The following is a 22,649-nucleotide window of genomic DNA, read 5'->3' on the forward strand; positions in this document are numbered from 1 at the left end:
AGTATTTCTCCGGTCTGTCTGATTTGAACCTTTAAATTCTAGTCCATTATCATGTAGAAAAGATAGCAGTGGCCAGGGGCAGTGATGCATGACTGTAATCCCAGCAGCTCCAGAGGCTGAGGCAGGAGGATCCCAAGTTCAAAGCCAGCCTCAGCAAAAGCAAGGCCCTAAGCAACTCAGTGAGACCCTGTCTCTAAATAAAATACAAAATAGGACTGGGCATGGGGCTCAGTGGTCGAGTGCTCCTGAGTTCAATCCCCAGTACCTCTTCCCCCCCCCAAAAAAAAGAATTGAATAAGATAGGGGCTGGGGGCGTAGCTCTGTGGTGAGCATTTGCCTGATGTGCATAAGGCCCTGGGTTTGATCCCCAGCACCACAAAAAAAAAAAAAAAAAAAAATGGAATTGAATATAACAGTGTATATTAGGCATTCAGTTATTGGTAAAATACATCCATGCTTTTATATGTGACTAGCTATCAGATAGAAAGGATTTAATTCAACATTATTTATAAGAAAACCACAGTTAATTGCTTTTCCCAAGGACACAGCCAGTAATTCAAAGGTCAGGAGTAAGAGTGGAGACTTGACCTATGTTCTCTTTCCAGTCTCTAAAATTGTTTTTCCATTTTTAGGCTATTTAGGGATATTGCCTAAAAATTATTTTTTAAAAAACTTAATGTTTCTTTTCTTTCAATTGTGATTCAAATTTCAAAAGCCATGGTTCATTTTTCTGAACTGTGAGGTACTCAGGAGAAATTTGGGGTGTCACAGTTCCCATGTCAACAATTAGAAAGTCTAGCCCTCTTAAAAAAGAGAGAGAGAGAAATGGCCTGATGGTTTGTACATCTATTTAGTGCTTGTGTTTTGTTTTGTTCTTTTAATTTTTTTTTTTTTTTTTTTTTTTTGGTACCAGGGATTGAACCCAAGGACACTTAACCACTGAGCCACATCCCCAACCTTTTATTATATACTTATTTATTTTTTTAATTCTATTTATTTATTTTTTTAAGAAACAGGGTCTTGCTAAGTTGCTTAGGGCCTTGGTAAATGCTGAGGCTGACTTTCGATCCTCCTGCCTCAGCCTCTGGAGCTGCTGGGATTACAGGCGTGCACCCAGCTCCATCTGAACTATTTTCAAGTGTATAATTCGGTGGCATTAAGTACAATCTCAATGTCATACAACTATCATCACTATCCATCCCAGAGCCCTTTTCCTCCTGCAGTACCAAGCTCTGCGCCCATTTATACAGTGTTTGATTTCATGCTTACAAGGACACAGTCCTCCACGAGTGGCCGACATCGAGGATATGGCAGTCCCTCTTGTGGCTGAGCTCCGCGTCCCCATTATGCTGTTTTTGATCCACATTTGCTTCGAGGGTTCTGTTTCTCTCCAGTCCTCAACATTGGAAGGGGCTTCCACTGCAGTTGTCACTTGGCCCCAGGCAGGAGCTACCGAGGTTTGCACAACTGCTCACCCGCACACACAGTCCCAGTACATCCCACCCACTCGCACATTCTGCTCACCCAAGCAGTCGGTCCCTCCGTTGGCACTTAGAATGTATTCATCTTCCCAAGATGTACTCAGAGCCTCCAGGCTGGGGTGGGGGTGGGGGTGTCAGGTTCCTTTTTGCCTTCAGAGGATGCATCTCCACACCAGGACTCCATCCTCAGAGACCTTGAGGAAATCACCCTGGGAAAGGAAGGGTCCTTGCCCACCACCACGCTGTTTCTCCCCTAGAGTCCTGAACATTCCTCCATCATATTGTTCTTTTATCAATCACTTATCAGGAAAGTAATATAAGTACGTGGCTACAGGAGGAAATGGTACAGAAACTCAAAATTTTTTAAAAAGCAACAGTTCAGGCTGGGGTTGTGGCTCAGCAATAGAGCACCTGCCTAGCACGTGTAGGCACTGGGTTTGATCCTCAGCACCACATAAAAATTAGAAATAAAGGTAGTGTGTGCATCTACAACTAAAAAAAAAATATTTTTTAAAAAAGCAATGATTCTCTAACCTTCTTTTTTCCACACCCAATCTTTTCTATCAGAAGGGACCCCCAAGCCCATGTCATAGCTAAACCTTCATAGCATTAGATACTATTCTTATATAACTTTTTTTTTTGGGAGGTGGGTACTGGGGATTGAACCCAGGGATGCCTAACCACTGAGCCCCATCCCCAGTCCTTTTTTATTGTTTATTTAGAGACAGGGTCTCACTAAGTTGCTTAGGGCCTTGCTAAATTGGAACTCCATATCCTTCTGTCTCAGCCTCCCAAGCCGCTGAGATTACAGACATGCACCATCTCGCTTGGCATAACTATTTATTGACTGGCCAATTTTAGAGAGTATTTGTCTCCCTGAAGTAGTAGACAGAGTTTTAGCTCCCCTTGCCATTTTTCCCTTCTCCCCTGCCCTCCTTTATTAGTTATTATCAGGTATTATTGCTCCTTTTGGTATCTTTGTAACTTTTACAATTATTAATCTCAATTGTTTGTGTGTGTATGTGTGTGTGTGTGTGTGTGTGTGTGTGTGTGTGTGTACCAGAAATTGAACCCAGGGCCACTTTACTGCTGAGCCACATCTCCTGCCTTTTTTTTTTTTTTTTTTTGTATTTTATTTTGAGTTAGGGCTCACTAAGTCGGGTAGGGCTTCGCTAAATTGCTGAAGCTGGCTTTGAACTTGGGATCCTCCTGCCTCTGCCTCCCGAGCTGCTGGGATAACACGCATGCACCACCGAGCCCAGCTTGACTTTTGGTTGTTGTTGTTGTTGTTGTTGTTGTTGTTGTTATTTGGCCCACAAAGTGAGCTTATTAACAACCATATCCTTTTCTTTGCCCTGCTTCCTCCTCCAGTTAATTTCTTGTTATGACATGGAATTCAATGACACACTTCTTCACTCTTATAAATGTGATAACTCTATTTATCATGGGTCTCTTGAGTCTACACCATCACTGTCCAATAGAACTTGCAGCCATGATGGAAATATTCTGAGCTGTCTAAAACACAGGATGCTAGCCACATGTGGCTCTAAAGAGATGGACACAATACCTTTTTTTTTTTTTTAAAGAGAGAGTGAGAGAGAGAGAGAGAATTTTTTAATATTTATTTTTTAGTTATCGGCGGACACAACATCTTTGTTTGTATGTGGTGCTGAGGATCGAACCCGGGCCACACGCATGCCAGGCGAGCGCACTACCGCTTAAGCCACATCCCCAGCCCAACACAATACCTTTTTTTAAAAAATTTATTTATTTTTATGTGGTACTGAGGATCGAACCCAGTGCCTCACATATGCTAGACTCTAAAGCGATTGAAATGGGACGAGTGCACAAGGGTTGAATTCTTGCTGGGTGCGGTGGTGCATCCTTGTAATTCCAGTAACTTGAGAGACTAAGGCAGGAAGATCTCAAGTTCAAGACCAGCCTCAACAACTTAGGGAGACCTTGTCCCAAAATGAAAAATGCAAAGGGCTGGGATGTAGCTCACTAGTAAAGCACCGCTGGGTTCAATCCTCAGTACATTCTCCCCCCAAAAAATAAGTTGAATTCTTTTCTTTTAATATTTTTTTTAGTTGTAGATGGACACAATACATTTTAGAATTTATTTATTTCTATGTGGTGCTGAGGATCGAACCCAGTGCCTCACATGTGCTAGGCAAGTGCTCTACCACCAGGTCACAACCCCAGCCCCAAAATTCTTAATTGTACTTTTAAAATTCATTTAAATTTAAATTGCTACTTGCAGCCATCAGAGAGCACAAAGTCCACAGAGGCCTTCCATCAGATAGGATGATAATGACAACCAGCAGAAAGGACAATAATGATAACAAACTCGTGTTTCTTGTCCTGCCAGGACTGTTCTGAGAAATCAGTTCATAACAGCTTTTATAAAGGACTCTATTCCCATTTTACTGAGGCATCGAAAGATTAAGTATCCTGTCTAGGGACTGGGGAGCTAGAATTTGACCCCGTGCGTCCAAAGCCAAGGTTCTGTGCTCTTAGCCACTTCCCTGTATTAATCCGATTTCATCCTGATTAGAAATCGGCACATCCTTTTTCCAGATACAGCCCACCTTCTGATCAATGAGACGGTCTCAGCTTCTCCTGTTATTGACAGCAGTGTTTCCCACTGGGGTTGTGTGCAGGGTGGGTGCCAGCCTGCCCCATCCATGTCTGTTATAAAAAGCGAGCATAAAACCGGGAGGTTGAGGAGGGGTGTGGACATGTATACGGGCTCCAGAGAAATCAGCCAGGGGCTCACTGCCCAGGCACAGAAAGGGTGCTCCTTCTGTTTGTACCCAGAGCCTGCCATACCCCACTGTTATGGACCTTTATATGAATCCTCCTCATCAATCCCCAAAACATCCCAAAGCGGGACAGATGTCCGCTAGAGTGTTGCTGGGAATAATCAATGAAGTGGCTCCCCAGAAATACCCAGAACCCTTCTAGGGAAATGCTCAACCCATACCGTCTATTTGCATTCCTTTTATGTCTGAACCAAATGTCCCCTACTTTCTTGTCTACTACCTGTGCAAAAAGTCTTTTGGGGGGCAGAGGTAACAGGGATTGAGCTCAGGGGCACTTGAGCACTGAGTCCCATCCCCAGCCCTATTTTGTATTTTATTTAGAGACAGGGTCTCACTGAGTTGCTTAGCACCTCCCTTTTGCTGAGGCCTGGCTTTGAACTCAAGATCCTCCTGCCTCAGCCTCCCAAGCCGCTGGGATGACAGCGTGTGCCACCACCCCCATGAAAATATTTCTCTCTAATTTTTTAGAGATGCTAAAAAATTACAATGATAAAAATTAAAAATTTTACTATAATAAAAATTACTATATTTTTCCCGGAGTAGTCTTATTTCCATAACATCTATTAATGCTAAAATATGAAAGGCCTTTTGCTTTACTACGAGAGCATTGATAACCTTCTCAAGGTGTGGGAAATGTTTCCTCGCCCACACTCTCCCTAGAACCTGCCTAATAGATCCTCTAGGAGTCACAGGAATCTTTTTTTTTCAATCTGGAAGGAATTTAAGGAGAAAACAATTAACCCACCCTCATTACAATAGATAAGAGGCCAGCAGTGTAGTCATCTGGTCAAAATAGGTTTAGAAATTCATGTTTTCTGGTTCTTTCCACGCACACTACTGTGGGAGAAGTAAAATCAGAGGATCTAGACACAACCCACAATATTCCAGCAAGAAAGAGAGAAAGTAAGATGGTCAGGCCTCTTGCCCCTGGATGTCTTCCCCTCAGAAGTGTCCTAACCAGGAAACTTCTGAACATACCCAACTGTGTGGTGTTTAAAGGCCAATGACCCCACCCACCAGCAAACATAGCCAATAGTCTTAACCAGTGAAATTAACCCCTTTGGAAACAGGGGAGACAGAGACGGTTAAAATAGCCAAGACTAATTGAACACCTACTATGTGCCAGGCCCTGTGTAAGAGTTAGTGTTCCTTAACTCTAAACAGTCACTAAGTGAATTAATACAGGTAAAATACTTTGTATGGTGTCCCGAATGTGATTAGCATTTAAGAATTTCTTCTTTTACATTAGTCTACACAACCACCCCATGAGGAGGTGCTATGGTTTGGTTTCTATTGTCATTAGCTCTACTTTCCAGAGAGGAAGCTGACACCTAGGTCAGTTACCTGACGCCCTGCTGGCATCCTCCTCAGAGTACAGGACAAGAGGCCCTTTGAATTCTTCTCAGAGAAGCAGCAAAGACAGTTCCCTTTGAACTCATAGTGCCTCGTCACACTTTGCTTAATTGTTTCTTAAGAGTGCAAAAGCTCAGACAACAAAAAGAAAGTTCTAGAAACCTCTATCCTGGGTACTGAATAGAGTATCAGAGTCCAAAGTTCCATCCAGTCCACCAGCTTTTATTGAGCCACTACTATACACCTGGTAGTGCAAACACCGAGGAGAGAGATGTTTCTTATTCCTCATCAAATCTATATTCTGGAGATAAAGATGGCAATAGATAAGAATTGAATGAATGAAAGATAAAAGTTATTTTAGGGATGGTAGCAGCACCGAGTATTAATTTTACATACTGAATTGCCTTGAATCTTTAAAAAAAAAAAAAATCCACATCTCTAAGATGTCCTGGGTTAAAAAAGTGGAGAAAGAAGCCAAATAGCACCCTTTAGTCTTATTCCAGAAATTCCAAAGGCCAAACATCGACATGAATGTTGCTGGTCCTTCTAACGGTGGTGTGGTGTGCAGTTTGCAGGCAAAGGCAGAGAAACCAACTCTTACAAAGTCCCACAGGCGGAGTGGAGTCCATGCAGAGAAGAAATCATTTCCTTGGCATTTTTTTTTTTTCTTTTTTAAGACCAAGGGGAGAAAGGAAAGCTCGGGATGTCACTGATGCAGTGATATCTGTTCAGATGGTTTTTTTCTTCCATCTTTGAGCCTTCCCCAGCAGATTTCTGTTGGCAAAAAGAACCTAATCCACATTTTTTTTTTTTGGGGGGGGGGGTCTGTGCATTGATTTAATAGTATCAACCCCTGAGGTCCTCGTGGTCTGCACCTGGGTTGCTTTTTTCCCTAATGAAGCAAGAGAAGTGGTTTAAGCCCCTGCCGCGCTCCCTATCAAAGCCACACAATGATTAACTCAGGTCCCCTTATTAGGACCCAGCAGAAGAAAATCCCTTAGTCATCAGCATTGTGAAAATCCCAGGATGGTGAGTGTTCAATGAAAAGATTACCTTGGGCACCTGAGAAATAATGGAAGAGCTCAATAGACAGACCATTAAGCCCGTCCACACACGCTCAGTCAGGTGGAGGGTCGAGGTAATTAGCTGCGACATTCAGGCCAGAGAATCCATTTGGAACTTCTGCCCCGACTAGGTCAGTGTGGATAATTATTCAAATCCCTCCGATATTTTTCCTGAAGAAGGCATTTTAGGTTTTGTCTACACACACACACACACACACACACACACACACACCTACACAAACAAGACTAAATATGAATAGTCAGTAAAAGTGGGTGGATGGATATTTTATTTAACTGAATACTAAGACACTTGGAGAATGAGAGGTCCAAAGATGTAACGTTTTTGTTGTTGTTATTTTCTTTTTATTTGTTCTTTTTAGTTCTACATGGCAGTAGAGTGTACTGTGACATTATACCTACATGGAATAGAACTCATTCTTGAGGTTGGACATGATGTGGAGTTTCCCTGGTCATGTGCATTTCCCTTTGTCTAATCCAATAAACTTCTCTCCCCAACCCTTTATTGTGTGTTAGCATCTGCATATCAGAGAGAAATTCAGCCTTAGGTTTTTGGGGGATTGGCTTATTTCACTTAGCATGATAATCTCCCATTCCACCTATTTATCCACAAATGCCATCATTTCATTCTTCTTTATGGTTGAGTAATATTCCACCATATATATATATATATATATATATATATATATATATATATATATATGCCACATTTTCTTTATCCACTCATCTATTGAAAGGAACCTAGATTGTTTCCATCCAAAGCTGTAACTTATTAGTTGTGTGAGTTCAAGCCTCATTGTTTTGTCTTTCTCAGCCTCAGCAGCTTCAACTGTAAGATGGGAATGTTAATAGGCCCTCTATTAATATTAATACAGTTAATATTGTATTGAATATAAAATGCAGTACTTTTAATTTATATCCTGATAAGTAGTAAGCACTTTTAAAAGGTGACATGTTTGACTAGTTGTTGGAACGGACTAGTTCGTGTTTGGAGAGATGGAACTTTTGGACATCATTCAAGAAGGGGGTCAGGAGTCTCAGAGCAAACGCCTTCACCCTCAGCCCTAGTGTGGCGTCTTTGTAGGAAATCCGTGTCCCGGGTCTCGGGCATTTGAAAGCCTGAACAAGTTGCTCCCTGGCAGTAGCACATCTTCCTGCCTTCGATCTTGGTCTCCATCGGTCTCTCCAGCAGGGTCTCTTTTCCCTCCTCCCTTCCCAGAACTGGCTCTGCTGGGGTTGGGGGCAGCAGTCTGGGAGCAGTGGGGAGCCCTGATAGAGAAGAGATGTCTGTTCCAAAAAGCAGGAGTCCTGGGAAACGAGGTCCAGCTGAAGTCGCAGTTCTTGCCTCTCTTTTGAAGCCATGGAATCCCTCAGAAGGGTTGCCAGACCAGGAGTCGGGGCAGACCCCTTGCCCTGGCCCTTGTCTCGTGGACCCAGGCACATGGCTTGGTCCCAGAGAGGAGCAGATTGCCCAGACTCAGCCATCCTGTGGGGGAGAGTAGATCTCTGGCTTCAGCCTTGATGGCAAGTTGTCCAGAGCATGGTGTGTCACCAAAATGACGGAAGGTATCCCAGTCAAGGAATCCACTCAGATGCTTGCTGGTAATCTGGGGAGATTCCAGAATTCTTTTTATAGCCAGAGATGACCAGTGGGCTAGGAAACCTACTCTTGCCTCCAAGATGGGGAGCAAACCCTCCCTCTACGCCAGGGAGCAGTATTTCCAGAAACCCTGGTGAGACTTTAGCACATAGAGTACCATTTGTCATTGCCATGCCCATTTAGGATGTGAGGATTACCTCATTCAGTCCTCCCAGTATGCCTTGAGGGACATTATGATGGTCCCATTTCCAGAGAAGTAACTTGGTCCAAGTCACCACTCTAGAAAAAAATGGCAAAGCCACACTTCCAATCCAGACAGTCCTAGACCCGTCCTCTAAGCCACTTTTCTGGGAAGATTTCTTTTGAAGTTAAAAAAATAAAATAAAGCCGGCTTCAGTCGCACACTCCTGTAATTGCTGTGGCCAGGGAGGTGAGGCAGGAGGATCGTGAGTTCAAAGCCAGCCTCAGCAACTTAGCGAGGCCCTAAGCAACTCAGTGAGACCCTGATAGACATGGTACCTGGTACACGTTCAGATTTTTCTGGCAATAACTTCAGAGATCTAGGGCCTGGCAAGGATCTGGTCCCTCTTTTCTACTTAGAATGTAGCCGGCCAAAAGGTATAACAGATGATGCTTATGGCGAGCTGCTGGCATTATACAGGAAAGGGTTCAAAGGGACGAGAATTCTGTCCATTTTTTCTTCACTATGCTACAACTTAATTGCAAAAAAAAAAAGCCAATAACAACAAAAAGTAGAACTGATGACCACTTCCGACCTCAGGAGGAGGCTGAAATCAGAAGCAGGAGACAGACTGAGATAGGCCTCTCACATAGGAAAGAGCCACGTGTAGGGCATCCTTCTTCACGGGGAGCCGGAGGGCTGGACCAACAGGGCCTCTTCCTGCCAGAACTCTGTGGGGCTGTGTTTGCATCCTCTTCTGGGTCTGTCACTTTACTCACTGTTCCTGATTCAGTGCTCGGGAAGCACCATGACTTCAGTGTAGTTCAGTCCTACCTTGAATCTCTTTCTTTTTTTTTTTTTTTTTTTAAGGAAGTTAGTTTTGTGGGGTTTTTAACTTTATTTTTTTAATATTTATTCTTTAGTCATAGATGGACACATATCTTTATTTTATTTTTTGTGGTGCTGAGGATTGAACTCGGTGCCTCACACATGCTAGGCAAGTGCTCTACCACTGAGCCACCACCCCAGCCCTTGAATCTCTTTCTTTGCCATTAGCGCTTCCTTTTTCAGGCAAGATGCCTGCCCCTTCACTGTCCTCATAGAACACACTTCCAGAATATTCTTTTTTTTTTTATACCCGGATTGAACTCAGGGGCTCTTAACCACTGAGCCCCATCCCCAGCCCTTTTTTATATTTTATTTAGAGACAGGGTCTCACTGAGTTGCTTAGAGCCTTGGTAAGTTGCTGAGGCTCGCTTTGAACTTGGGATCCTCCTGTCTCAGCCTCCTGAGTTCTGGGATTACAGATGTGCACCACCACACCTGGCTCAGAATATTCTTTATCCTGATCATTGGTATCCTTCCTAAAATTCAATAGCTAGGAGGTTGGGACTGTAGCTCCGTGGCAGAGTGCTTGCCTAGCATGCATGAGGCACTGGGTTCGTTCCCTAGTACCACATAAAAATAAATGACTAAAATAAAGGCATGTTGTGTCTCGACAACTATAATTTTTTTTTAAGAATTTAATGCCAGAACCAAAAATGATGTACTACACCTGCTCCTAAATAACAACAGGGTCATAGGGCCTGGTGCACAACTGTAATCCCAGCAGTGCAGGAGGATAGTGAGTTCAAAGCCAGCCTCAGCAACTTAGGGAGGCTCTAAATAACTCAATGAGACCCTGTATCTAAAAAAAAAAAAAGGTGGGGGGGGCCTCAGGCTCAGAAGATCATTAAGACTAAGTGTAAGTCCGTTGCTGTCAAATAAAGATGAGCCTAAGGGACGGAAGGCTGGTCCCAGTCGCAGAGCCCCAGGTTTGCATTCACGACAGGAGCTTGCCTTGTCTCCCCGAGAGGAAACGGATTTGACTGGTGTCCCTCTCTGGATTGGAACCGCATGTGCGTGGTAAGAGGAGAGTAGGCGTATTTAAAGGTTGATCATTTCAACTGTAGCAAAACTCCCACCAACTGCCAAGCATCAACTTGACAGAGCAAAGGAGGGAGTTTCTAGCTGAGAACAACCCTTGCCAGCGCCCGCTCTGACCAGCCATGCTTGAATCCCTCCAGCTTTTCCGCTAGCGATGAGGCCATCGGGAGATCCCAGGGAGGAATTCGGGCTCGGGTGATCCCCTAGGAGTCCGGACTTCTTTGCCTCTTGGCAGAGAGCATGAGAAAACCCAATTCTTAAATTCTAGGCATTCTAGTTGGTTTCCTTGTAATTGGATTTGATTGCTAGCCCCCATTTCCCTCGATGGCTTAAAGAAGAAACTCGGTGAAAGAGCCCTGCATGGTGCAAAGTGATAGTACTGAACCTGAGAAAGACAGAAACAAGGCCCGGCTGTAATCCCAGAGGCTCGGGAGGCTGAGGAAGGAGGATCACAAGTTCAAGGCCAGCCTCAGCAAAAACAAGGCACTAAGCAACTAGTGAGAGCCTGTCTCTAAACAAACTACAAAAAAGGGCTGGGGATGTGGCTCAGTGGTTGAGTGCCCCTGAGTTCAATCCCTGGTACCAAAAAAAAAAAAAAAAAACAAGCCACCTTCTTGCCTGGACTCAATTTTGGAAGAGTCATGGAGAGGACAGATTTAGGATGAGGAATCCTTTAGTACAAATGGTAATCACACCAAATCTGGAAAGCTTTCCTGAAATCCCTCTAAAGGTCACAGGGACCGTTTCCTTCTCCCACCAGCCCTGGCAGGCTTTCAATATAGCTATGTTGGTTTTCAGGTTGACCAATCTGGTCTTTTCCTCTGCTTATTTCTCAAGCACCTTGAAGCCAGAACTGGCCACAGGCTTTCTCTCAGTCCCTCCCTTCCCAGATTTTCCCTGAGTTTCCTTTCAAAGTCAGGTAGCCAATGAGTCACAGGGAGATAACTGTTTGCAAGACTGATGATACAACTTTTGCTCTCATTTTGTGGGCGGCACACATGCAAGAAAAGGTACCGAATTGCAATTGCTATTGGTGCTGCAAAGAACAAGGGTAGAGCCGGGTACAGTGGCCCACACCTGTAATCCCTGCAGCTTGAGAGGCTGAGGCAGGAGGATTGTGAGTTCAAAGCCAGCCTCAGCAACTTAGTGAGGTTCTAAGCAACTCAGTGAGACCCTGTCTCTAAATAAAATAGAAAAAGGGCTGGGGATGGGGCTCAGTGGTTAAGCACTCCCGGGTTCAATGCCTGGTACAAGAAAGAAAGAGAGAGGGGAGAAGGGAGTAGGTTTCTTAGAGAGTCTTAAATCAAAGAAAACAGGAATGATTTGAGTGCTGACAAGAATTCTCCCCCTCCACCAACTTTAAAGTTTACTAAGCACTTTCTCCCATAATCTCTTACTTGATCACAGCATAAGCCGCACAAAGTATGGTTTTATCATCCTATTCTAGAAATCTCATCGATGCTAATGAACTTGACACAGTTTCCCCAGGGTCAACTGGCTGGGACACTTACCAAAATTTTGACACTCGGTTTTGGACTCTTTCTTGGGGCTTCATTATCTGCCATCAGGGGAGAGTTGAGAGTTTGGAAAAGCACGCTGGGGAAGGGGGAGAGGATAGGACTCCTCAGGGTGACTTTCTGGGACACATTTGGATGAGGGCTATGAAGACTGATATCGATCTCAACCAAATGGTAAAAAACAAACCTCCCTGAAACGTCAGCAGATATTCGGACTACCCTGTGCCCGTGGCAGTCTCTGAAGTTTCTGGTAAAACTGGAAATGCTCTCTGACCAGAAATACAGTCCCTCCATGCCACACGGAGACACACAGAATATCAAACACGCTCCCTCAAACCCCGCAGTTCCTCAGCCTCTCCGAGGTCACCCACGTGTGTTTATGAATCCTTGGTGACAGTGTGTCCCAGGCACCATATCCCAGGACTTCATATGCACTCCCCCTTTACCAATCCCCTGAGAGAGGTATTATTAGTGTCTACTTTTTCAGATGAGGCCAGTAAGGTTCAGAGAGATGAAATAACCCGCCCACGATCACACTGTTCCCAGGAGAGCTGGATTTGAACCCAGGTCTGACTCCAAACTCTATGTCCAAACATTACTCTCTACCACATGCACGCTCCCCAAACTAAAAATGAGTTGCAGAGCCACTTCCTGCACTTTCCACCTGTTTTTTGTTTTGTTTTGTTTTAGCACCTAAAGCCAGAATGAGGCATAATAGCACCCTTGGGACAGTTTTGAAAGGCTCTGGTACCTGGCCCTCAGACACCATGTCCCTCTGGGTGAAGGACACCCACCCCATTGCATTCCCTCCTCTTAAAGATCAGAGTTAATGGACACTGAGAATTGACAGATTCAATCCAGGCAACCTGCAGCCAAATTACACCAAGGCTCAAGGTGGAAGAAGTGCCAGTAATCTTAGTTGCTTCTCTAGACTAGTGAACCCTCTATCCATCCGTTTGGGTTTACCTAGAGTCATTTTTCTTCTTTTTAAAGATAGGTGGTGCACACCTGTAATCTCAGCAACCCAAGAGGCTGAGGCAGGAGGATCTCAAGTTGGAGGCCAGCTTCCTTAACTTAGTGAGGCCCTAAGCAACTTAGCGAGACCCTATGTCATAATGAAAAATACAGAAGGGCTGCGGATGTGGCTCAGTGGTAAAGTGCCCCTGGGTTTCATCCCTAGTACCAACCACAAAAAAAGAAAAAGAAAAAAAAGGAAAATAAAAATAAAGATAGGGGGAAAATGCAAATCTCCCACACCAGCTCCAGAATCTCAATCAGTAAAATTGAGTGCTCTCTTTCTTTCTTTCCTCTCTCTCTCTCTCTTTACCTGCCTCCAAAGCGGTGGCTAGGGATTTTTTTTTTTTTTTTAAGTAGCAAACATTTTATCTTTTCATACCTTTTGTTTTCTCTGGTCTGTGCTGCGTGCTTGTGTGTTGTGGGAACTTGATCTGTGAACAAAAATATTAAACATAAACACCTGCCTCACCTCCGTTCTTCTTTCCTCCTTAGGTGAAGGCAGCTTCCAAATATGTGGACGTACCTGTGAGTATTTGAAAATTGCTTTTCGTGGGTTTGTTGTTTTGTCTGAAATTTTTTTTTCCTGTTTTGGCTTTGCTTTGTTGGTGCTGTTCGTCACTTGCTACTAAACTGTATAATCCCCACTTGATCATCAGAAAGAGAGAAGTCAAGACCCCTTTCGTTAGTAGGATCTTTTTCAGACCAGAGCGTATGGTTTCCTTCACCAGGAAGAGAGTGTTCCAGCTGCAGGGTGAACCTAGCTCACTTTCACTTGTCTTTTTCTTGATTTCTCTGGATCGTTTCTTTCTGTTTCCATCCTGCTCACCCCCACCCCTTACATGAACATCTTAAGAGTAGAGCTCTGAGCTAGAAATTTGCACAAGAGTACCAGTATCTTTTTTTATATATGTATATATTAAACAATATATATATATATATATTATATATATATATATAATATGTATACAGTAAATAAATATATATATATAAATTAGCTGTAGGCAGACAGCATGCCTTTATTTCATTTATTTATTTTTATGTGGTGATGAGGATCGAACCCAGTGCCTCACACATGCTAGGCAAGTGCTCTACCACCGCGCCACAACCCCAGCCCAAACAGTATCTTTTTTTAAAGCAAATAAATTCTGAATTTGTTCATTTGGGGGTCAGTTCTGCAGTTGTTTTAAGGAAACCTTACAAAAACTGCTTATAATTAGTGCAGGCCTCATTAATGGCAAGAGCCCTCAAAGTTCACAGATAAAGCACTCCAAGTTGCCCAAAATTTACATTTAAATTGAGGTTAAGTACTATACATGAATGCTAAAAAGTATGGGATTACCTGTGATAAACCAGGGTACATTTATAGACAGACTTTGCTCTGCCTATTAGCAAAATAAAATTGGAGAGATTTAAATATATTCCAATAAAGGAGGGAAGAAAATGATTCTGTTTCTCCATTTCTAACAAAAGAGGTGTGAGTCTATTATAAAATATTAAATTTAGAGAGCTTATCTCAACAGCCACCAAGGGTCTTGTACTGAGCATTTCTCATTCTGAACGTGGTTAAGTACCCTCCTTGTTCAAATACTTATTTGTTAAAATTTGTTTTTTTCTAAAAGGATTTATATTAACATTTAAATTCATTTCCCCAGGAAGCTAAGTGTGTAATGGTTTATTGGCTTATTCCTCTAAGGAAGACAAAATGGAAAATTGGAGTGAATTTAGCATTAGCATATATTTTGTTTGTTTAATGAAAGAATGTGCAATCAATAATTATGCTTTGAATTCATATAATACTTCTCATCAAGGGACCTCCGATTCCTTCATGTAGGCAGAAGAATGGAGAATAGAAAAAGCTCACAAAACCACAGCAAAGAAGTTAAGCAATTGGCTTTGTCAAGCCCTAAAGTATAAACTTTGGCTTCATGGGGAGTCTCTGGCCCTGGTTCTCCATCTTTAAAATGGAGATACTAATACCAAATTCCATGCAGAACAGGCAGCACCTGACCTGGCACTCAGCCGACACGTCATCAGAGAAGGGCATGCAACGGTATCAATGTCCAGAGCGCAAGTCCGGATGAACGGTGGACGTCAGCCCTGCCCTCCCTGGTCTTCACCAGTGACCGAGATTGACATTCTCATCTCCCAGTACAGATCTGGCATGTCAGTCTGTTTTCAGTAGCCCTCAAAGCAGAGGAGAGATCTCCACATGGAGCTCTGGCTGGTGACCCTGTAGACAAGGCCCATACATGGAGAAATTTGATCTAGCCATTGATGTTACCAAGCTGTTAGGTTGAACCACATGAGAATGGCATTTTATAGAAGTCGAAGGGAGATCAAGATCAGCAATTTTTAATGGCTCAATATAAGAATAATTCTTCTTCTTCTTCTTCTTCTTCTTCTTCTTCTTCTTCTTCTTCTTCTTCTTCTTCCTCTTCCTCCTCTTCCTCTTCTCCTTCTCCTTCTCCTTCTCCTTCTTCTTTTAGTACCAGGGTTTGAACCAGGGGTACTTAGCCATCGAGTCACAGCCCCAGCCCTTTTTTTACATTTTATTTTGAGACAGGGTCTCACTAAGTCACTTAGGACCTCAATAAGTTGCTGAGGCTAGCCTTGAACGTGCAATCCTCCTTCCTCAGACTCCCAAGCCACTGGATTGACAGGCGTGCACTCAGCTTAATAATTCTTGCAAGCCAGATTCATATTTATTGTGAAGAAGGGGGTAAAATGGACTCTATATTAATATGAAAGTGTTCAGATCTTAGTCATTTAGTCATTTGTGTATTCAAAGTCTTGTTAGGATAGGAAAGATCAAAAGAGAATTTTCAGAGGGCTGGGGCTGTGGCTCAGTGGTAGAGCTCTTGCCTAGCGTGTGTGATCCTCAGCACCACATAGAAATAAGTAAATAAAATAAAGGTATTGTATCCATCTACAACTTTTTTCTTTTTTAAAGAGAGATAATTATCAGTTTCTGCACTCTATGGAGGAAAAAAAATGAATCACTCAGTATGTCCCCAAATGTGATATATTTGCCATTGAAGATGAACAAAGTAATTAAGGTACCTATAACTACTACCACTGTATGTGCTGGGCACTGTTTTAAGCTCTTTATTTTTAGTCTTCACAAGTGCCTCACTTTAAAGATGAGGAAACTGAGGCCCAGAAATGTTAAATTGCTCCAAGCAGCACAGCCGGTAATCAACAGAGGTAAGATTTAAAGCAATGATCTTAACCACTATGTCCTGCTGAAAGATGATTTTAGCACATAGACATCCATCTTTATTTGCATAGTTGAGTCATGATTTTAGTATCAGAAAATATGATTAGCACATAAGACCCACGACTGCACCAGTTATTACTGGCTTAGGAACAATGTTAAAGTTTAAAATTAAGTTCAACAATGTGTACTTTTATAGTTCATCATATTTTAACGTGTCTGATAAATAATCATTTTATGGAAAATAGTAGTGTACAATCCACACATAGACAATACGTACATAGTTTTTTTTTGTTGTTGTTATTTTGTTTTGGGGGGTGAGTATTAATACTGGGAATTGAACTCAGGGGCGCTTGACCACTGAGCCACATCCCCAGCCCTTTTTCATATCCTATTTAGAGACAGGGTCTCACTGAGTTGCTTAGTGCCTCCTGGTTGAACCTGCGATCCTCCTATCTCAGCCTCCTGATCCACTGGGATGACAGGAGTGCACCACGGCGCCCAGTATTGTTTACGTGTAGTAAATAATTATCATTTGCTTCTGAAAACAATCCTATGAGGATTAATTAATTTCATCCTGTTTTACAGATGAGGAAACTGAGACAGAGAGGTTAAGTAGCATGCCTAAGTTCACCAGGCAAGTCAGTAGGGAGTAGAGATCCAGGGATCCGACTGTGGGTGTAGCTCAGTGGTGCAATAGCTTGCTTCATACAAACAGGGCTCTGGGTTTAATCCCCAGCACCAAGGGAAGAAATAAAATAAAAAAGATCCAAGGTCTCAGTTTGACTGTAGAGCCTGAGCTTACAGAGATATGGCAGAGTCTTCAGCATTAGCTCCTAAGAGACAATAGTGCATGTCTCACTCCGACTCAGCCTTCTGTGACAGTCGTCTGGTAGCTCCCAATCAACTTTAGTAGGAGCATTTACACCATGGGAATTGGCAGACCCTACAAATTGGAGCTTGTTTACCTAATTTTGTTGTTGTTGTTGTTGTTGTTTTGTTCTTTCTGAGAGCCAGTTCAATCAGGACTGACTATCACCAGCAGCCCCCAAACCAGAATATGCAGCAGTTAAACTTGCAAAGATTTTTTGTTTTGTTTTGTTTTGTTTCTTTGCTCATTTTTTAATTGGGATTCCCAGACTTCACCTCTAGAGATTCTGATTCAGTAGTTCTGGAGGGGAGCCTGGAAATCTCTTTCTAAAAAGATCTTCATGTTCATCTGATACATGATACAAATTTGGAAACCAATGGATAAATCAGTGATATTTTTACCTTGGCTGTGTCAGGAAACATCTGGAGAGATTTTATAAGTATTACTGCCCAGGTTCCTTGCCAGACATGTTAAAACAGAATCTCTGGGCAGTGGGTAGAGGTGGGGCCACAGGCAATCAGTGTTTATAAAGCTTCTAGATCCTTCTTTGTTTGCAGCCAGGTTTAAGTACCATTGGATACAAAGCCAGGCATGGTGGTGCATGCCTGTAATCCCAGCAACTAGGGATGTTGAGGCAGGGGGATTGCAAGCTTGAGGCCAGCCTCAACAACTTATGGAGGCCCTAAGCAATTTAGCAAGATCTATCGAAAGAGGAAAAATAGAAAGGGCTGGGGATGTGGCTCAGTAGTTAGATGCCCCTGGGTTCAATCCCCAGTACCAAAAAGAGAGAGAGAGAGAGAGAGAAGAAGAAGAAGAAGAAGAACTATTGGGACAATCATTTCTCAAGTCATGGTCCAAAGTTCGAGTTCATCTGTGTCACCCTATGAGGTTTCTGGCACATCATTTATTAGTTGAGTTCTGTGTAGGGAGTAGCAATTACTTTAGAGATTTGCCTCTTAATTATCCCCACTAGTGGAAAGAAGAACTGCTACCAGTCATTCCAACCATTGCATAATCCCCAAAGCATCTCTCTGTGTCTTAGATATAAGATTCAACCTTTCGTTATATGTAGCAGATTTGCATTCATTCTTAGGGGTTGCTTGGGATGCTGAAAATTTGGGTTTGTTTTCCCCAAGCTCAGACGTATCCCAATGGGGGCTAGCTAAGTTGAAATGTCCTGTTTTTCCTAAGCCACAGAATCACTTACTCATGAATCATGTCTTCCACACGTGGTGGTGTTACTTGTACAGATATGTATTTATTGTATTTAAATATTTTCTAAAAACTATGTCAGATTCTGAGTCTGTCCAAGCCACATTTATAAGCTGTCCCTTAAAAGTTGATCTGACTGTGTGTGAACAGCAATGTAATATAAAGTTTAATTTATCTAATGGTATCAGTTTTCCAGTCAAGTTTATTTTTTAATTGTAAATACTTTTCAGCTTATTGTGTGTCGACAGTTTAGATTTTGTTTTGATTGGAAATCTACTTAAAATGCATTATACATTGTTTCTGCATTTTTATTCCTGTGTGGGTTTTGTTTGTTTGTTTGTTTTTGTTTTTTGAGAGGTATTTTTGGTTTTTGTTTGTTTCTTGGTACTAGGGATTGAACTCAGGGGCACTTAACCACAGAGCCACATACCCAGCCATTTTTAAAAATATTTTATTTAGAGACAGGGTCTCACTAAATTGCTTAGGGCCTTGCTAAGTTGCTGAGGCTGACTTTGAACGCACGATCCTCCTGCCTCAGCCTCCTGAGCTGCTGGGATTCCAGGCATGTACCACCACGCCTATCCCTGGGTTTTTGACCAGGGAACTATCATTTAATCTTTCCTCAATGGCCCAATGGTGCAGGGCCAGCTCACCCCGTCCCCTTTTGTTCCAGACCCCAGCAATTAGTGAGTCTTTATGTCTCAGGGTACAGCCTGGCAGGCTCGTCCCTCATGCCTGGCACAGGAGGGCAGAGGACAGGGCCTTCTTACCAGCACGCCTGGCTTCCACCATCTCCCCAAGCCCCATTCCTGGCCCATCAAGGGATGACAAACAAAACTCATTGGAACCGAATGTGAAGCTGGCTTAAAAGGAAGGTCGTTGGGAGTGACAGTCTGAGGACTATGATAAAAGAAGTACATATTTTGTGCAGAGACTTTATTATTTTCATCTTGACACAGCTCCACTGAGGACCCTTTTTACATCTTGGGTCTCAAGTAGATTGAAGAAGTAGATAGGGCCCTGGTGTGATATAATATCAGGAAGGGGAGTCAGGGGCTGATGTTGACATTGCAATTTATGGCTTTTGAGACAATTTCATATACATTATTTTAGCTGATGATCATAACAATCCTTGAAGGTAAGTCAGGAACCTGTTATTAGTCCCATTTTACAGGTGGCATAACTGAGGCCCAGAGAAGTCTAATGATTTGCATAAATTTCAAGGTTTTTTTCGGGGGAGAAGGAGGTGGATTCAGTAATAATCCATACAGTGTGCCTGAAGAGCTTTGAAAAGGAGGTAGAGGTAGGACTTGCAAATTCATTCATAGATTTGTTTACTCTGCAATTATTTACTGAGCAACTACTATGTGCCAGGCACTATTCTGTGAGCTGGAAGTACAACAGAAAACAGACCAATGGTCCTTTATTCATGTATCTTATGTTTAGTGGGAGAAGATAGACAAAAAAACAATCAAATAAATATACAGTACAATGTTAAGCTATTGATTTTAAAAAATATTTTAAAAAAATAAGAGTCAACAGAGCTTCTTAACTACCTGGGTGAGATGAATCAAACTAATTTTTTTTTTAAATCAGAGCTTTTTTAAAACTTAAATGAAATGCCCCTGTGAGGACAGTAAGCCTTGTTGAAAGAAGGAATGATGAAAATAGCATCCTTCTAGATGTCTGTTTGTAACATCATGGGTTCCTGATAGATCTGCTGAACTTGGCTTTGGACCGTAGCTCTAAGATGGCTGCGTGCACCCAGGAAAAGGCTGCATCTGCCACAAGTATCACAAGGGAAGAAATGGAAACAACAATAATAAGTTTCTCAAGTCCCCAGGTAGGGGTCCCCATCCCTACCGAGAATGTCCTTTGATGTGAGGCTGCCAAAGAGAGAGGGGAGAGGTGCCAGTTTGGAATTGATAAGCTGACACGTCTCATTGGAGAACCGCTATTGTTTCGTATCATAAAACTGCAACAATTATAGGACCATCATGGACCCTGCTCAATCCATTTGCTGAAAATTGCTTGAAAGTGTAACACTTGACTACTGTGGCTTTGGGTTGTCCTCATTGTTTTTCAAATTAATACCTTGTCATTGTTTCAGCGGGTGTTAAGAAATGTTACTAGCATCCCGGGGGCCAGGGATTGGCCCTTTGCTTGATAATTGTTTGCTTTGTATGAGGGGGAAAAAAATATATACAGTCCTACTGTTTCCAAACCTTCCTCATTTTCACCCTGGAAATTACACAGAAGTGTTAACTAACTTCAATTTGCAGTGCCTGACAGTCCCCGTCTTGTAGAGAAATGATACTTTGTGATCTAAGGTAAATCACAGTAATGAAAACTAATCTTTTTAGTTATTAGCAAACATACATCTCTATTGTGGAAATTTAAGGGGTTTGTGGCAGTTCTGCTAATGACCCATATTACAGTGTTTTAATAGGTTTCTTTGGAGATAACTTTGATTTTGACATCTCAAGCGGTGTACATCCTGAGATTTTTTTTTCTTTTACTTCCTTACAATAAGTCATTGCCTGAGCACTGGATGAACCACCTGCTTACCTTTCCAGAAAATCTAATTTATTTAAAAATCTTCCCCTCCTCCCCTAGCTTGCTGTGGTTCTTGGGATTTTGTTTTTTTTTTTTTTTTAATCTTCAACTTTAAGGCTACATTACAAAAGAAACACTAATGTCTCCAATATGTTAACTAATTAGCAAATTCTCACTCTATGTACTCAGGTTAAACTATTCCCCAAAATGGACTTGGCCAGGAAGAGTTATAGTTTTCTTTCTTTCAATATTTATGTTTTAGTTATAATTGGACACAATATCTTTACTTATTTATTTATATATGATGCTGAGGATCGAACTCAGGGCCTTGCACATGCTAGGCAAGTGCTCTACCACTAAGCCACAACCCCAGCCCCTGATTATAGCTTTCTTTTTTAAGAGGAAAAGGAGAGAGATAGTAAAATATCTATATGCATCAGGGGGGGTTCAATGGAAAGCCAGAGAATATTTCTGGTGAAGATACAGTGAAGATTCATCCATTAGATAAAATTGCCAGAAAACAAAAAAACGGTAGGGGAAAAAAAAAAAAATCTGCAATTCCAACTCTCCTCTTTGCCTGGCTTGATTTCTGAAAGAACAGAAAAGGCTAATATCAATTCCTACCAGTCCGGGCTGTGTGCGGCTATGCCGTGGCTGCAAACCTGGTCCTGCCAAAACGGTGCAGAGGCTAGGAGGGGCTGCGGGTGGGAGCCAGGACAAATGGGTCATCCCTAAGAGTCACTGTCTGCAAATCCCATTTTCATGTTTTCCTGTTTCTTTGCAGAAACCTGGAATGGATGTGGCCGACGCCTACGTGACTTTCGTCCGCCACTCTCAGGATGTCCTGCGTGATAAGGTCAATGAGGAGATGTATATAGAAAGGTTATTTGATGTAAGTAAATGCCTTCTCCTCCTTGAAGACCAAGGAGGAGACCCTCCAAAATGTGACAAAATAAGAGACAGGAGGATAAGTCACATTTTGAGAAAATGGATTGCTCCTGATTTCAAGCAAAATCTTTTCCTCTTCCTCTGCCTTAGGCGCCTATCTGTCATGTGTCTGTTCTGAACCCACCCCTGGTGTGGCAGTGTCTCGGTCCCAAGGCTGTGTGTTACACGTAGGACAGCACGCAGGCGCGTCCCCGCACGGAGCTTGTGAGGCAGCATCTGTAACTGGCAAAGACCTGGTCTTCCTCCTTGCAATCTGGCCTCACATGAGGGAGGCTGGGGGGGCTACCTCCCCGATACCAGCAGTGGCGTGGCATGCAGATGTGCAGATGTGCAGTAAATGTCACATTATTATGGCTTCAAAGATGATTTCATTTCTACAAGACCAGAAATCCTTAGCCCTGGGTTTTGGCAAAGTGGTAGGGATTGATATTAGCACTTTTTCCTGCTCTTTTCAGAAATCAAGCCAGGGTTTGGGCAACAGTGACTGGGCCAGGTGCCTGTCTGAACAGTGGTGCCCCGCCCCCACCCACTCACCTGAAAAAAATGCATGGAGAAGCAGGTATTCCAAAGTGAGGACGCTGGGCTGCCAGACCCAGGTCAAACTTCAGATTTCTTATTTCCACTGTGACTACATCTGCATAGCAAAGCAAGCCACCGAGGCAAAAAGAAAAAAAAAAAAGAATCTGCTTTGGTCTCAAATTGCCTGCCTCTTTCAGACCAAAACAGATGGGGTTGCTTAATATAGCCAGGTATTTTGTTTCCCATTTCCCCCCAGTTTGCCAGTGGAGACCCGGCCAGAGTGCATGGAAGCCAATGTCCTTGTCTCCGTGTGGCTCTAATTGTGCAGACTACTTCTGTCTCGTGAA

General features: G+C 42.7%; 1 protein-coding gene across 14 annotated transcripts in view; it reads left to right on the plus strand.

Moving 5' to 3' along the window:
- The window catches only part of Cadps (calcium dependent secretion activator), a 480,817-nt gene that overhangs the window by 420,086 nt on the left and 38,082 nt on the right, over positions 1-22,649 (plus strand). For all 14 annotated transcript variants that reach the window (XM_077105438.1, XM_077105450.1, XM_077105449.1 and 11 more), the window contains 2 exons: positions 13,475-13,507; positions 21,620-21,727. In XM_077105438.1, coding sequence (XP_076961553.1) covers positions 13,475-13,507; positions 21,620-21,727 — 141 coding nt within the window. The remainder of the gene's footprint in view (positions 1-13,474; positions 13,508-21,619; positions 21,728-22,649) is intronic.

This window comes from Callospermophilus lateralis, chromosome 1, assembly GCF_048772815.1.
Source record: "Callospermophilus lateralis isolate mCalLat2 chromosome 1, mCalLat2.hap1, whole genome shotgun sequence".
NCBI lineage: Eukaryota > Metazoa > Chordata > Mammalia > Rodentia > Sciuridae > Callospermophilus > Callospermophilus lateralis.